Source organism: Agelaius phoeniceus, chromosome 20 (genome assembly GCF_051311805.1).
Source record: "Agelaius phoeniceus isolate bAgePho1 chromosome 20, bAgePho1.hap1, whole genome shotgun sequence".
In the NCBI taxonomy this organism is placed as follows: Eukaryota; Metazoa; Chordata; class Aves; order Passeriformes; family Icteridae; genus Agelaius; species Agelaius phoeniceus.
In genome coordinates this window covers 10,354,526-10,369,321 of record NC_135284.1, presented here as the reverse complement: position 1 = coordinate 10,369,321, position 14,796 = coordinate 10,354,526, and the positions used below count along the sequence as shown (strand labels likewise).

At 47.5% G+C, this 14,796-nt stretch overlaps 1 protein-coding gene across 2 annotated transcripts in view; it reads right to left on the bottom strand.

Annotated features, from left to right (window-relative positions):
* The window catches only part of GALNT17 (polypeptide N-acetylgalactosaminyltransferase 17), a 256,132-nt gene that overhangs the window by 13,765 nt on the left and 227,571 nt on the right, over positions 1-14,796 (bottom strand). For both annotated transcript variants that reach the window (XM_054647141.2, XM_077188550.1), the window contains exons 7-8: positions 4,608-4,793; positions 652-789 (exon numbers count right to left, since the gene is read on the bottom strand). In XM_054647141.2, coding sequence (XP_054503116.1) covers positions 652-789; positions 4,608-4,793 — 324 coding nt within the window. The remainder of the gene's footprint in view (positions 1-651; positions 790-4,607; positions 4,794-14,796) is intronic.

The following is a 14,796-nucleotide window of genomic DNA, read 5'->3' as shown; positions in this document are numbered from 1 at the left end:
CAAAATTTCATTTTCTATGAAAATATAACTTTTTGGGAGGTTTTAGATTGAAGGCCTTAAGTAACTTTGATAACAAACCTTTCCTAAGATGAATAAAAGTGAATAACCCATCTGGTGTGCCCAGGCTTCGAGGAGCCTGCTCCAAGGGCCACCACTCCATCAATTCCATTGCAGAAGAGTATTTGTTATTAGTTCCCATAAATGACTCTTTCTATAATCCCAGAATGGTTTCAAAGCCAGCAGAGATTGAATTAAGTCCCTTTATTTTATCTTGTCCCTAAGCTGTTGTGACAAGGCACTGAATCCTCCAGAGACCTTGTCAAGAATTAGGCTGAGTTCAAGTCACAGGGTTTTAGGAGATGCCTGTGCATTAAAAATACAAATACAGCTGCTTAATCCATGGAGTCAATGGGAAATATGGATAATTTCTGTCAATTCACTAAATGATGTATTAACATCTTCTACTTTATCCAGTCTTCAAGATCAGCAACAAATCCCCAAACTGGTTTTTAGAAGAAACTGGGAGCAGATTTATGCAAATTTAGATAATTACATAGAAAAAGTCAGTTTTAATTCAGACTCTTCTCCTTTGAGGCTGTTTCTCATCAGGGAGTGTAAATATTAGCAGGCTGAGCTAAGGGACTAAATTACCTCTCCATAAGCAATGGTGTTGTTGTATCTCCTCATTTCTGGATAAACATGGTCCAGGTACCACTGGAAATTTTTACACTTCAGGCTCTTCCTCAAGGCTTTTCTCTCAGAAACATCCCCAATGTCAATCCCTGGATTCTGAAAAACAACAACAGGACATCACTGAATGGTCACACTTCCAAAAAAAGCTACAATGAAAGTATTTCCCTGAGCTTTGAGATCCTTTTCAAACTGCCTGGAAACTGCCTGTGATTGAATAATTCCAGGAATTCTGGGATGTCCAGGGCTGAAACCATCAGAAGGAAGATGTGGCTTCCAGAGGGGGACACCAACTGCTCTGCTGGGTTTTGAGGCCCCTTGCAATGGCCATGGGCTGATGCTGGACAGGCCCTCAGGGATAATTTACAAAAGAGGAGCCAAAGGGAGAAGAAAAGGTTTGGAGGAAGGTTGGAAGTGCAGTGAAACTGGGGAATCTTCTTCCAATTCTCCTGGGTTTGGATACATCTGACAAAGACTGATCTGTACTTTTAAAGAAGGTATTTTTAAAAGATTTCTCCTCCTGTTTGGGTTCTGAGGCACAGGTTTAGCAGCAAGTGGATATCAGGATTTAAAAGATGGAAATGCAAACCCTGGCTGGGCACTGAGCACCAAACCCTTCCCTGACCCCACTGAGACACAGCCCAGAGGAAGGGAGGGGTAAAAGGTGTAAAATAAATGGGAAAAGAATGAAGGAAAGAGAGAAAGGTTCAAGATTCAAATGTAGCAGAGGCAGACAGCTGAGAATAAAGGATAAAAATTGCATGAGAAGAAAAGCTGAGGCTGAAGCTCAGCAAAAGCTCTTGGCAGTTTGGGCAATTCCAGGGTGGAATGGTCTCCCTGGAGAGCCCCAGTGCTCTGCAGACACAGCTGGCCCTGGAATAACCCAGCAGGAGCTGGAGCAGGGCTGGAGGGCTCCCCCCTTGTTCCACCCTGGCATCTGGGGCTAATGCAGCAGGGAAGCCAAAGGAGGCACAGCAGCCCCTTCTTCCTGCACTGCCTGGGCTCCCACTCTGCTCCAGCTCCTGCTCTCGTCTTTCCCAGAGATCATTAAACACAACTGGGAAAGCAATTTTCCATTACAATGCTTGTAATGATCTCCTAATGAATTATTCACTCTGCTTTAGAAGCGGCGCCAGTTTCAGTGTGCCCCTGGTAGCTGAGAGGTAAAAATAAAGATGATTCAGTGGAGGGAGGCAGGACAGGCTGAGATCTGGGTGGGGGAGATGGGGCTCAGAGCAGCCAGGCAGCACCTGGGATGAGCAGGGCAGGGCTGTGCCCTGGTATCCCAAAATAATCCAGTGCACAGCCCTAAAACCTCCCCCACCCAACAAGGCTTCCCTCAAATTAAATCTTGATTTGATTGGGAAAAGACCGGTATAAAAAACTCATATGGATTTTGGGGAGCCCAGACCTATTGGGAATACCTACATAAAAATCTCAAGTTGATTTTGGGTCACCCAGGCCTGTTCCCACCCCCAGTGCTGATCCATGTGATGCTGCCTTTTCCAAGCTCCACAGGATGCATTTTAATCCTTTCTGCAATGCTCCCAATCTCTTCCTGAGCAGGAGGATGATGCCTCACCTCTAAAAAGGAATCTACCCAAGGATCAGGATTTCTTATCCTTGCCCATGAGCATTTGGATCTTGAAGCCTCTTTTTAAGATCCCCAAATTCCCTCAGTCCTGGAGGCAGCTCCCCCTCTCCCAGCCCCTGGAGTGGTGCCTGTCAGAGCCAGAGCCCTCCTGCAACTCCCTGGGAAAGCACCTTTCCCCTTTCCCCTTTTTCCTTTCCTTTCCTTTCCTTTCCTTTCCTTTCCTTTCCTTTCCTTTCCTTTCCCCTTTTTCCTTTCCTTTCCCCTTTTTCCTTTCCCCTTTTTCCTTTCCTTTCCCCTTTTTCCTTTCCCCTTTTTCCTTTCCTTTCCCCTTTTTCCTTTCCCCTTTTTCCTTTCCCCTTTTTCCTTTCCCCTTTTTCCTTTCCTTCCCTTCCCTCTCTATTCCTGTATTCCCCCAGGCCCACAAACCTGCCGCTCCTGGCCCTTCCCAGGCTGTTCCCCATGGAATTTAGCCCAAAGCTGTGGTTGCTGTGCCCCAAATGCCCAGCAGCCCCTTTGCTCAGCAAGCTGCAGCAGCAGCTCAGGGTTTTGTGCTTCCCTGTTTTCCCAGAGACCTGCAGCAGACACCAGCTGGGGGTGCTCCCTCAGCAGTTCCAGGGCTCAGCAGCTCTTTGAGGAATATTTTGTGTTCATTTTTAGCACCAGGGGGTGGCTGGACACTTGTGGCACCAGTCTGACCTCCCAGGGAAACTGGGAAGCCCCCAGTGCTCGTTCACCTGCTCATCCCACCCATGAGCCAGGGGCATCCCTGCCTCCCCATGCCCACATCCCTGCTCCTCCCTGGCAGTGCCAGTGCAGGAATGGGCATTGATCCTGCCAGGGCTGCTCCAGACAGGGTTTGGAGCCAGGAACCAGGAGATGCTCTTGGCGTCCAAGATCAGACACAGCCTGCAGGGAGGCCAGAGCCCCAGCAGCAGCCTTGGACCTGCAGAAATCCCTCCTGGAGCCTGTGGAGCTTTCCCAGAAGTGCAGGGAGTGATCCCTGTGCAGGATGTGTCCCTGGACATGCTCACCTGGTGGCACCTCGTGGTTTCCCAAAGATTCACCAAGCTGTGAGGTGCCAGGATTTACACCAAAATTAACATGTCAGATCCAAGAAAACCTGATCATTTCTGGGCAGAAATCAAAGGAACCATCAAAGCTCTTTAAGGAGAAGGTTTAAGAGGAAGGGAATTCCTTCTGTGAGCCACCAACCTCCAATCCTTTACCTTTAAACTTTCCAGCACTGGGAAAACAAACAGCCCCAGCTCCTGGGGAGCTCTGGGAGGGATCAGTGTCCATGGGCTGGGAACCTGAGCTGGGCTGGGAGTGACACGGGAATAAACCTGAGGCACTCACAGTGTCACAGACATCTTTTATGAAAAATCCTTTCCTAAGGATTTTTTCCTCCTGAGAAGCTGAGAGGCCTCAGGAACAAAATGTAACCAATGGTTATCTGCTGCTGTGGAATGCAACAGGTGCATCTGGGATTGGGCTCATGTGCTTGTTTCTAATTAATGGCCAATCACAGTCAGCTGGCTTGGACTCTCTGTCTGAGCCACAAACCTTTGTTATCATTCCTTCTTTTTCTATTCTTAGCCAGCCTTCTGAAGAAATCCTTTCTTCTATTCTTTTAGTATAGTTTTAATGTAATATATATCATAAAATAATAAATCAGCCTTCTGAAACATGGAGTCAGATCCTCATCTCTTCCCTCATCCTGGGACCCCTGTGAACACAGTCACACTCACAGTGCTGACTGCCATCAATAATCTGTCTGCAGCCAGGCTCCACCTGCAGAGCAGTGTCAGGACATCCCCTCACGCTGGGTAAACACTCAGAGGGGTGATAAACACCACAGTCCAGGTTTAATTCTTAGAACCACACTAGAAAGGCTGTGGGAACAGCAGGAATTCCTGCCCAGCCTGCAGCTGGTGGAGCCTCTCCCTCAAAGCCGCTGTTTGGGGCTGTTTTAATGGAAGGGTCAGGAAGTAGTTTAGTGAAAAATGCCAGCTTTGGGCATTGGAGATGAGGGTTTGAATCCTTTCTTCCTGAGATAGGATGGTGGGGTAACTCTAAGAAGGGGTTTAGTCTTCAATCTTTGGCTTACAAGATCAATGTTTTTATAAACTATTAGAGTTCATTAGAGTTTGAGTAGTTTATTCTCTAGGGCGGCCACAAGGGGGAATAAACTAGGATGATTGTGAAGCAGGATTGTGGGAGCTCTGCTGGGGCTGACACCGGGGGGACAGGGCTGAGCTTAGGGACAGGAACTGCTCCAGAATTCAGGTTTTAAGCAGCAGGGGCCCTCGAGGGCAGGCTGTACCTCCAGGGGCAGGTTCCAGGCGATGTAGACGTGCCACTTGTAGTCGTCCATCCAGACCTCGGCCACGCGCAGCGCATTGCGCTTGGTGTAGAAGCCGATGTTGTTGTTGTAGGGCTTCTTCTTGCGCTCGATGTGCGCCACCCTGGAGCAGGGCAGCACCTCCATGCTGCCCCCACACAGCCACACCTGCAACACAGCCACCACAGCCCTCAGCACGGGCAGCACGCAGCTGTCCTGCTTTAGGGCAAATCTGGGAGAAAACCTGCAAAAGGGAGCCCCTGCAGAAAGCAAACCCACACAGCCCCTCCCCCAGGAAGGATTCCTCGGAGAGAAAGAACCTCTTAATATTTAACAGGCACAGCACCCCCATCACACAAAATGAACAATACCAGATGACAACATGTCAGAACCCAGGACATTGCTCTGGCTGCCCTGGAGGACTTGAGACCCTGCCAGGGAGCTCAGAAACCTTGGCACAGAGCCTGAGACCCCTGTGCCTTTGACCTTGACCCATGGAAAACAATTACCAACCTTTATATGAAGAATTACAAGTCAAGACAGTTTAAGTAGAATAATAGTTAGTTTATCACAGTGTGAAAAAGAGATCTTTAGAGTTTTTAGAATAGGGGTTCAGGAGGCAAGATGGAGGAATCTGGGCGTGTCCAGTTGTCACTATAGGACACGAAAAAACACAAGCACACACCGCTGTATTCAAGGTGAAGGAAAAAAGAAGTTTATGTTCTGACTCTAGCATTTACAGTTTTCTAAAATTGACAGTGGATTGGAGAGGTGCCACCTCTCCAACGACACTGGTCAAACCAACAGTTTATCAACTTTCTCTTCTTCCATAAAGGAATGCAAAACAATGAGTTATTTACAGAAAGTGTGTGAGAAAGTTCACTACAAGAATATCAACATCAGAAAGCTTAGAAAATCTTAAAAAACCGAGGTGACATCCAGTCTTTCTCCTTCTTCTTGGCCTCCATCTTCTGCTGTGATGGTGGCACTTTTAGATTGGTTTAGAGTAGAAGCTCACTGCCTAACATAGGTGATAGGTATTGGGAAGTAATGGTAAATAATGTACACATAGTTTTTAGTATAAAAAGATAACACTATCCCAAGAACAGCCACTGTGCCACAACCCAACCTTCCAGAGAGACCTGAGGTGGGTCAGAGAAAGAATGGTATAGATAAAAAATTATAAACAACGTAGAGAACAAGAACAAAAGAATCCTGACTCCTTCTTTGAAGGCCAGGCTGGGAAAAAGAAGCTTGTATGTATCTCAGAGTCACTGTGGCCAGCAGAGATTCTATGAACAACACTCTGTCACTGCTCTGACAAAGATGGCAAATTCAGAAAGTCTCTCTGGGGGTGCTCGCTCTGTTCTCAGTGCCTCCTGTGCTGGGGCAGCTGCTGCAGCCACAAGGTGCAAACTCTCGGTGTTCCCAGGTCCCAGCCCGGAGCAGGTTCGAGTGGTTCCAAAAAAGGGAAAGGAGAAACAGTCCAGGGAAAATTTGGACTGCTCAGCTAAACTAACTAATGAGCAAGAGCAAGAGCAAAGCAGAAGCAAGAGCAAAGCAAAAAGCAAAAGCATCACCCATGCACTGCCCTGTGTGTGTGTCCTGCCAGCCGTGGGGGAGCAGGCTGAGAACAAAACTGTGAAAAGTGCATATGATATGGCTCCATGCAGATATTTACTGTAGGTATTATGTTGTATTGGTTAGTAGTGCTGTATTAACATTTTAGTAGCATGGTAAATGGAGTTTTGTAGTTAAAAGGTAACTTTTGTAGTTAAAATAGGGACTATGTATGTGGGATATTTTTTTAAGAAAGGAGTGAGGTAGTTGCACCAGATAGCAGCCACAGGACACCTGAATCTTTCAGACAAAGAGAATTCATTGCTCCATTAGCAGAAGAAATGAACTTTGTCCTGCCTTGCTCAGCCCTGAAGATGCAGTCAGGACTCAGAGGAAGAAGCTGACACTGCCCAGCCAGAATCCTGTGTTTGAATGGAATTTCTGCATCATGGATGAGGTGTATGAATATGCAACAGGCTGTTGCTTTTAAGGGTTAATCCTCTATTAATATGGGTCCTATTTTAGGCTTATTTTGCCCAGAAAAAGGTACCCAGACTGTCTGTAACTCTTTGTTTCTATTGTCTCGTATTGTCCTAATCTCAATTGTTCAAATTATTATTACTCTAATTATATTACTATTTTTATAATAATTTTATTACTATTAAACTTTTCAAATTTTAAAAACAAGTGATTGGCATTTTTCACAAAAACAAAACAAAACTTCACTCCTCAGAGCCAGTCTTGAAGGCAGAGAACATAATGAACAGAACACACAAATGGGGATACAAGCATCACAACGTCACCCTAGGACACCAGGGCAGGGAGAGAAAGGAGTTCTGAGCTCTCCATGTTATCCCCTGTCTCATCCTGGCAGCACAGCCCACAGCCAGGTATGGCTTCTGCCCAGCACTGACACACACAGGGGCATTTGTGGGGTTGCAACTGCAGGATCTTTATGTCCCTTCCAAACCAAACCACCCTTGGATTAACCTGTGCCCAAAGCTTTAGAGGGATCAGGTCTCTGCTCATCTGGTGAAGGATCCAGTGCTGCATTTCCCCCCAAATAAAAAGCATCAGTGACTGGAATAGCTCAAACAATTCCAGATCCCCTCCTGCAGAAGGGATGAGTCAGTGAAACATATGGCAGGGACAGATTTCTCCCACTTGAAAATGTTTGTTCATTATTGTTCTTTCACGTGCTGCTTCAAATTCCCTTAAATCACAGGTTACAAGTTAATAAAATCCTGTAAGATCCTCTTTTGATCTCCCACACAGGGGATTTGCAGGAAGACTTGCCATACCTGCCTGTTTGTCACCAGCAATAAGTTATTTACCTTCCAGACAGGACTGCAGGCCCTGGGCAGTCCCTCCAAAGCCACATTCCAAGCAGGCTGCTCTGTATGATCATTCTGCACAATTATTGGAACACCCAGCTGTCACAGACATCTTTTATGGAAAATCCTTTCCTTAGGATTGTTCCTCCTGAGAAGCTGAGAGGCCTCAGGAACAAAATGTAACCAATGGTTATCTGCTGCTGTGGAATGCAACAGGTGCATCTGGGATTGGGCTCATGTGGTTGTTTCTAATTAATGGCCAATCACAGTCAGCTGGCTCAGACTCTCTGTCCAAGCCAGAGCCTTTGTTGTTATTCTTTCCTATTCTACTCTCAGCTAGCCTTCTGATGAGACCTTTTCTTCTATTCTTTTAGTATAGTTTTAATATAATATATATCATAAAATAATAAATCAGCGTTGTGAAACATGAGGGAAGAGTCAGATCCTCATCTCTTCCCTCATCCTGGGACCCCTGTGAACACGGTCACACCCAGCGTTTCTGGGATCCCTTCCAGGCTCACCACCTCTCCTCCCACCTGTGGGCCCTAATTCTCATGGAGCCTGCTGGATTCCCCCTTCCAGGAGTCCCCAGCCTGGAGCAGTGCCCGGTGTCACCTGCCAGGGGTGGCTTTGGCCCCTCCAGGGTGGGCACAGGGCACAGCAGAGATGTAGGAATGTGCTCCTTGTTGGTGGAGTGACCAAACTATCCTTTGTCTCCTTAAAAAGGAAAAAAGCCCCGAAGTTTCTCTCCTCAATTAGGTAAAAAGACACCTCAAATTTAAGTTTGAGGTGAAGTCCCCCAGGTCCTATGAAGTGTCTTTTATTTATTTGGACAGGAGCCAAAAAGCCCTGTCTAAGCAATTTACTAGAAAAAGAAGAGAACATTAAACTCATCCCTTTTGTGAGATGTTTTACCAGGAGCAAGAACCTCTTGCACCTGCCTCGAGTTTTCTCTGTAAAGTTTTGGGTTTTTGCCTTTTATTAAAACTTTTCTGTTTCCAACACTACCACAGAAGCCATCCTGCTGATTTTATGCCTTCTAAGGTAGCTGAGCTATTTTGGGTGTGATATAAATCTCCAAAAGCTTATGAGACCTGGCTGGAGGAGACCCTTAGATCACAGAGAGGGGTGGCACAGCCAGGGGACACCTTCCCTTGGGATACCCCTGCTCCTCAGGCTGCTCCCTCCTGGATTGCTGCACAACAAAAAACCTGAGTGTGAAAAATGCCTATTTTATGATTGGCTTTTTGCAAATATTCAAATGAATATTGTATGTGTTATGTTAGAAAGTTGTGCTGTATCAATTCTCTTAAGTAGTGTGTTAAATATAGTTTTAGGTTATAACATAAAGTTAAAATAGAAACTATGCTATGTAAGATGTTTTTATAAAGAAAGGACTCACACTGAGATAGCAGCCACAGGACACCTGAATCTTTCAGAGAAAGAGAATTTATTCCTCCCTTATCAGAAAAAATGAACTTCTTCCTGCCTGCTCAGCCCTGAAGACACCTCAGGATTCAGAGGAAGAAGCTGACACTGCCCATACAGAATCCTGTGTTTGAATGGAATTTCTGCATCATGGATGAGGTGTATGAATATGCAACAGGCTGTTGTTTTTAAGGGTTAATCCTCTGTTAACGTGGATCCTTTTTTGGGCTTATTTTGCCCAGAAAGAGGTACCTGGACTGTCCATAACTCTTTGTTTCTATTGTCTCATATTGTCCTAATCCAAATCGTCCAAATTATTATTATTGCTATTTTTATAACCATCTTATTATCATTAAACTTTTAAAATTTTAAAAAAGCAAATTGCTGTTTTTCACACCGAGCCTGTTGTATCAGCTGCTGCATAAACATGCAGAAAAGATCCCATTGTACCCCTGCTCTGTCATTTGACCTCTCAGAACACTTTAAAGACAATTTCATGCCCCAGAGAGGGTTCAGAGCTGGTCTCTCAGACAGGGACCTGCCTGTGCCTCCCCTTCTCCCACCCCAGCCAACTCAACAAGGTCCACTCAAGGTTTGCCACAGGCAAAGCAAATCAGAGCTGAACCAGGCAACCCCACAGAAAAACAGATATATTTTTAAAGGAATATTCCTAAGGCAGAAACTGCCTGTGTTTCTTGCCTGCTCAGTTCTTTAATTTCTCAACATCTTGGTGGAACAGAGGAAGGAGCTCTGCCCTTAGGTGCTCCCAAGGCTTCTGGGCTCAACCACTACACTGAATAAATCTTCCAGTCCAGAGTGATCCCCAGCATCTCTTGGTTTTGCACTTTTTGGGATTTGTTAGGTTTTGTCCTGATTTAAAATCAGAATAATTCTTTTGAAACTACTAAAATAATAATTAATGTGATTTTCCAGCAGCCCACCCTGATTCACACCATTGCACTGTTACCCTTCTGAGCTTCAGTTAAATAATTCATGTCAGCTTCCTCACATTTCAGGAAAATCTGTACAATCCACCTGGAAATTCCCACATTGGGATAACCTGGGTGAGGCAGAGAGCTGGGCACTGAGCAAAGGGCACATCCACAGCCTGGTCCGGTGAGATCAATACAAACTTAATTCAGGAATTATCTAAGGAAAGACCATGCATCTACCTCCTAAACAGAGCCTGAACTGTCACTATAAATTTTTAAAACTCTTGTTTTTATAAAGTATTTATAAATATTTCTACTGGGAACAACAGAAGCAGACAGAGCTGTGACCCAGGAATGTGGGAACCCAGCACATCCCTCTGGCTGTCCTGAGCAGCCCAGACCCTGCCAGGGGGCTCAGAGACCCTGGCACAGAGCCCAAGATGCCTGTGTGGGTTTGATTATGACCCCTGGAGCAAATTACCAACCTTAGATGAAGATCTGCAAGCCACAACAGTTTAGGTAGAAAAATAGTGAAGTTAACACGGGTGGAAAAGTAGATTGTGGGGTTTCAGATATGGGAGTTCAGGGGGCAAGATGGAGTAACTGGGTGTGTCCAGCCTTTCTCCTTCTTCTTCTTCTTGGCCTCCATCTTCTGCTGTGATGGTGGCACTGTTGGATTGGTTTAGAGTAGAAGCTCAGTGTCTAACATGGGTGATAGGTATTGGGAAGTAATGGTAAATATTGTACACGTGGTTTTTAGTATAAAGACATAACCCTGCCCTGGGGCAGGCAGAGTGCCTGGAACTGTCCTGCTGGATGGGCCTTGGCAGGGCAGGAGAAAGAATTTTATAGATAAGAAACAATGAACAACCTTGAGACCGAGAAATGAAGAGCCCTGACTCCTTCTTCAAGCCCCAGGCTGGGAAAAGAGACTTTCTAACCTTTCTCAGGGTCACTCTGACCAGCCAGAGACCCTGACGCAGGAATGGCCAAGTCACACTGGAATCTGTCCCAGGATCAGGAGCTGTTTGTTCCCACGTGGCCCCACAGGGAATTTCTGCCCCCAAATGCAGGTGAAGAGAGGGAGCTGAGCCCGAGTGAATCCCCCATGGCTCTGGAGCTGTGCCTGCCCCACGAGCTCAGAGCGAGGCCTCAGCCCTTAAACAGCTCAAGGGCACCAAATTCCTTCTCCTGCTGCCACAGGCCACAGCCAGAAGGGCCCAGTGCATCCCAAGCCCCCAGCAGGAGGGCAGGCACTGCCCTGATGGGCCAGCCCTGACTTCACCCCGAGGCACCCAGCCTGGGGCAGGAGGGTCCTTGGGGACATTTGTGTCCCAGCTGAGCAGCCTCTGATGCCAGCAAAGCCCTTTAACACACAGAGCACCTTCCTGCTAAGGAATGCCACTGGATTTGTTATGGATACACATTATAACATTGGCTTTTTGCAAATGGGAAAATGGATTCTCTATGTGTGATGTTAAAGTAACTTTGTTATGAAGATACAGTTTTTATTTCTGTTGTTAATTAAGCTTAGACATGGTAGAGCAATAGCTGATATCAGTGTGCTTGTGTTAAAATGCCTGCTGGGATGGGATAACAGCCCATGAGCACAGGGTGAGGAACACAGGATGAGGACACCTGGACAGATCTGCCCACCAGCAGCACTCACTGTGCAAAGGCAGCGTGGGCTGAGGCCACAGCTGAAGGTGATGACAAAAAAGGACTAAAACCACAACCAAGGAATGTGCACTCTCTAAGAAGGTGGAACTGAGGAGGAGCCAGGCTAAACAGTTCTTGGAATATGGAAACTAGTTTGGGGAAAAGTTTACTATGCATAAGGGTCTGTGAAATGCAATGAGGTGATGCAGTTAAAAGGTATTTAAGGGGTATCCATGAAGAAAACTGTGTGGTCTTGGCTGAGTGCCAAGATGCACCTGGCCATAATAACCTTTGCTCTATGGTCCTTGTCTCCCATTGTCCTTTATTAAACCTTTTACCTTTCCACAGGAGAGTGAACGTGTTTTTCACAGATTTTTCATGGAGTCCCAGAATCCCAGAATGGGTTGGGTTGGAAGGAAGCTCAAAGCCCATCCAGTGCCACCCCTGCCATGGCAGGGACACCTCCCACTGTCCCAGGCTGCTCCCAATGTCCAGCCTGGCCTTGGGCACTGCCAGGGATCCAGGGGCAGCCCCAGCTGCTCTGGGCACCCTGTGCCAGGGCCTGCCCACCCTGCCAGGGAACAATTCCTAATTCCCAATATCCCATCCAGCCCTGCCCTCTGGCACTGGGAGCCATTCCCTGTGTCCTGTCCCTCCATCCCTTGTCCCCAGTCCCTCTCACACAAAGCCATGCTCAGAGGCTCAGGGCACAGTAACTCAGCTGGTTCAATATGATGAGCAAGGCTCCAGTTTTCCCTGTTGTCTGACTTTCCCATTCCCACACAACAATTAAATTGCCACTCATTCATGAAGTGATACAGAAATAAAAATAGACCCAGTCCTCTCAGAAAATGAGGGAGAGTCAAAAACATCTCCATCAATCCACACACAGGAGGAATCAAACCATGGGAAATGCTGGGATTTATAAATAACCAGGTAACACCACACTCTAGTGAAGGAATCCCAGAGAAACAAACAGGAAACAAATCCATCACCCAGAGATCTTTGATGTGTTTTGCAGAAAGCTGCTAGGGAATACACTTGTAATTCTTTTCCAAGGAAAATGTGACAGTGCTAAGGATTCAGCATGGAAAGCAGTGATTTATCATGGGGAGGGAAATGTCCAGGCACAGCTGACACTGCATTGCTAAATCTGCTTCCCAGGAGCTCTGGCACATGAGAGAAGGAGCCTCAGGGGGACCTTCTTGTTTTCTACCTGAAAGGAGTTTTGTCTTTGGTTACAAGATATGGTTTGGGGCTGTGTGTTCTGTCCCCATGTGTCAGAGCTGGGGCAGTTCTCTGCTGTTCTTGGGGCAGTTTTCTTGATCTCTCCCCCAGCCAATCCTCCCTGCAGGAGATCTCTGCTGTCCATGGCCACTGAGTGTCCCTGCAGGGCTGATCCAATTCCAGCATCCCATGGGGAGATGCTGCATTGCCCAGGGCAGGAGCCAAGCATTCCTACCTGGATCCAATGTGAGCCTGGCACAGCCCAGCAGCCTTTGCCCAGGGCATTGCCAGAGGAGCAGCTTCTGCTGCCCTGCATGGCCAGAGGGAGCCCAGGCCCATCTGCAGCAGCCCTGGAGCTGCAGAGGAAAACTCCCCCCTTGTGCAGGATCCCTGCTCCAGCAGAGCCACAGCTGGCACTGCAGGAGGGCTGAGCCCCCATGGGATGGGGCTGTGCCACCCCCTGACACACAGGGGACAGGGACTGCTCTCACTCTGCCAGTGGAGTTTTTGTTTTTGTTGGGTTTTTTTGTTTGTTTGTTTGTACTATTGCATTTGTATTTTTAATTTTCCTAATAAAGAACTGTTATTCCTATTCCCATATCTTTGCCTGAGGGCCCCTTAATTTCAAAATTATAATAATTCAGAGGGAGGGGGTTTACATTTTCCATTTCAAGGGAGGCTCCTGCCTTCCTTAGCAGACACTTGGCTGTTCAAACCCAGACAAGTTTTGAGGCAGGTGGGGGTTGGTCTCTTCTCCCAGCTGACTTTTGACAGGACAAGAAGGAAGGGCTTCAGCTTGTGCCAGGGGAGGCTGAGGGTGGACATTGGGAAAATTCCTTCCCTGAAAGGGTTGTCAGAACAGGCTGCCCAGGGCACTGGTGGAATCACCATATCTGAGGTCAGTGCTCTTGAAAATGCTCCAAACCCAGGTGGAGGTGGCACTTGGGGACAGGCTCAGTGGTGGCCGTGGCAGTGCTGGGGAATGGTTGGACTCAGAGGCCTTCTCCAAATCCCTGTTTCCCTGTGGGAGGCAAGCTTTGGTTCCCATGAGGTGTCCTTGAGGCAGGCTGAGCTCCAGGGCTGGGATGAGCCAGCTTTGGTGCCAGTCACCCTCTGGCAGCACAGACAGGGCTGCTGTGGGTGTGAGACAGAGTTTGTGACACAGGTGGGAGCTCAGAGCCTGCCAGGGCCAGCCCAGCTGGACAGGGCTCAGCAGAGATGGATGCCCAGGGGGCTCCCAGCAGCACCAGCAGCTCCTGTGCCAGCTGCCAGGCCCCAGCTGCAAAGGGAAAATTGCATTTCCAGTGCTCTGGCAGAGCTGGGGGTGCCCACCTGGAGAGGAGAAGGCTCTGCAGAGACCTTAAAGCTCCTCCCAGGGCATGATGAGGCTCCAGGAGAGCTGAAGAGGGACTGGGGACAAGGGATGGAGGGACAGGACACAGGGAATGGCATAAAAACCACAGAGGGAAGGCATGGACGGGATATTGGGCAGGAATTCCTGGCTGTGAGGGTGGGGAGGCCCAGAGAACAGTGGGGACAGTGACCACCCTGGGTGCTGGCCATGGTGCCCTGGCTGGAGCATGGTGTGACACCCATGAGGAGCACTGGCAACTCCCATGAAGCCCCTGCCTTTATGTGCTCAGAGCTTGGCCAAATTTTAACTATTCAGACTGAAATCCACCCTGGACCAGCTCGAGCTCTACAGTTAATGCAAAGAGACAGCATCTAATGGTGTCAGGACATGTCTGCAAGGGAAACTTTGAATCTCTCAATGCATTGTGACAGAAGGAAATGGGGGAAAACTCTTCCCTAACTTTCATTCCACCCACTCCAGGATTTTCAGCTAATAACTTCATTTCTAAGGTGATTAGCAACCCCCTGCCTTAATTAGCCATAGATTTCCCATTTAGCAGCTTTGCCTTATCTTTGCTCCCCTCTCTTCTTTGAAAAGTAACTTCCAAAGTTAGGGGGAAAACACAATTACAGGGCAGCTGGAATAATTCAGAATGTACCAGCACAAAGGGCTGAACA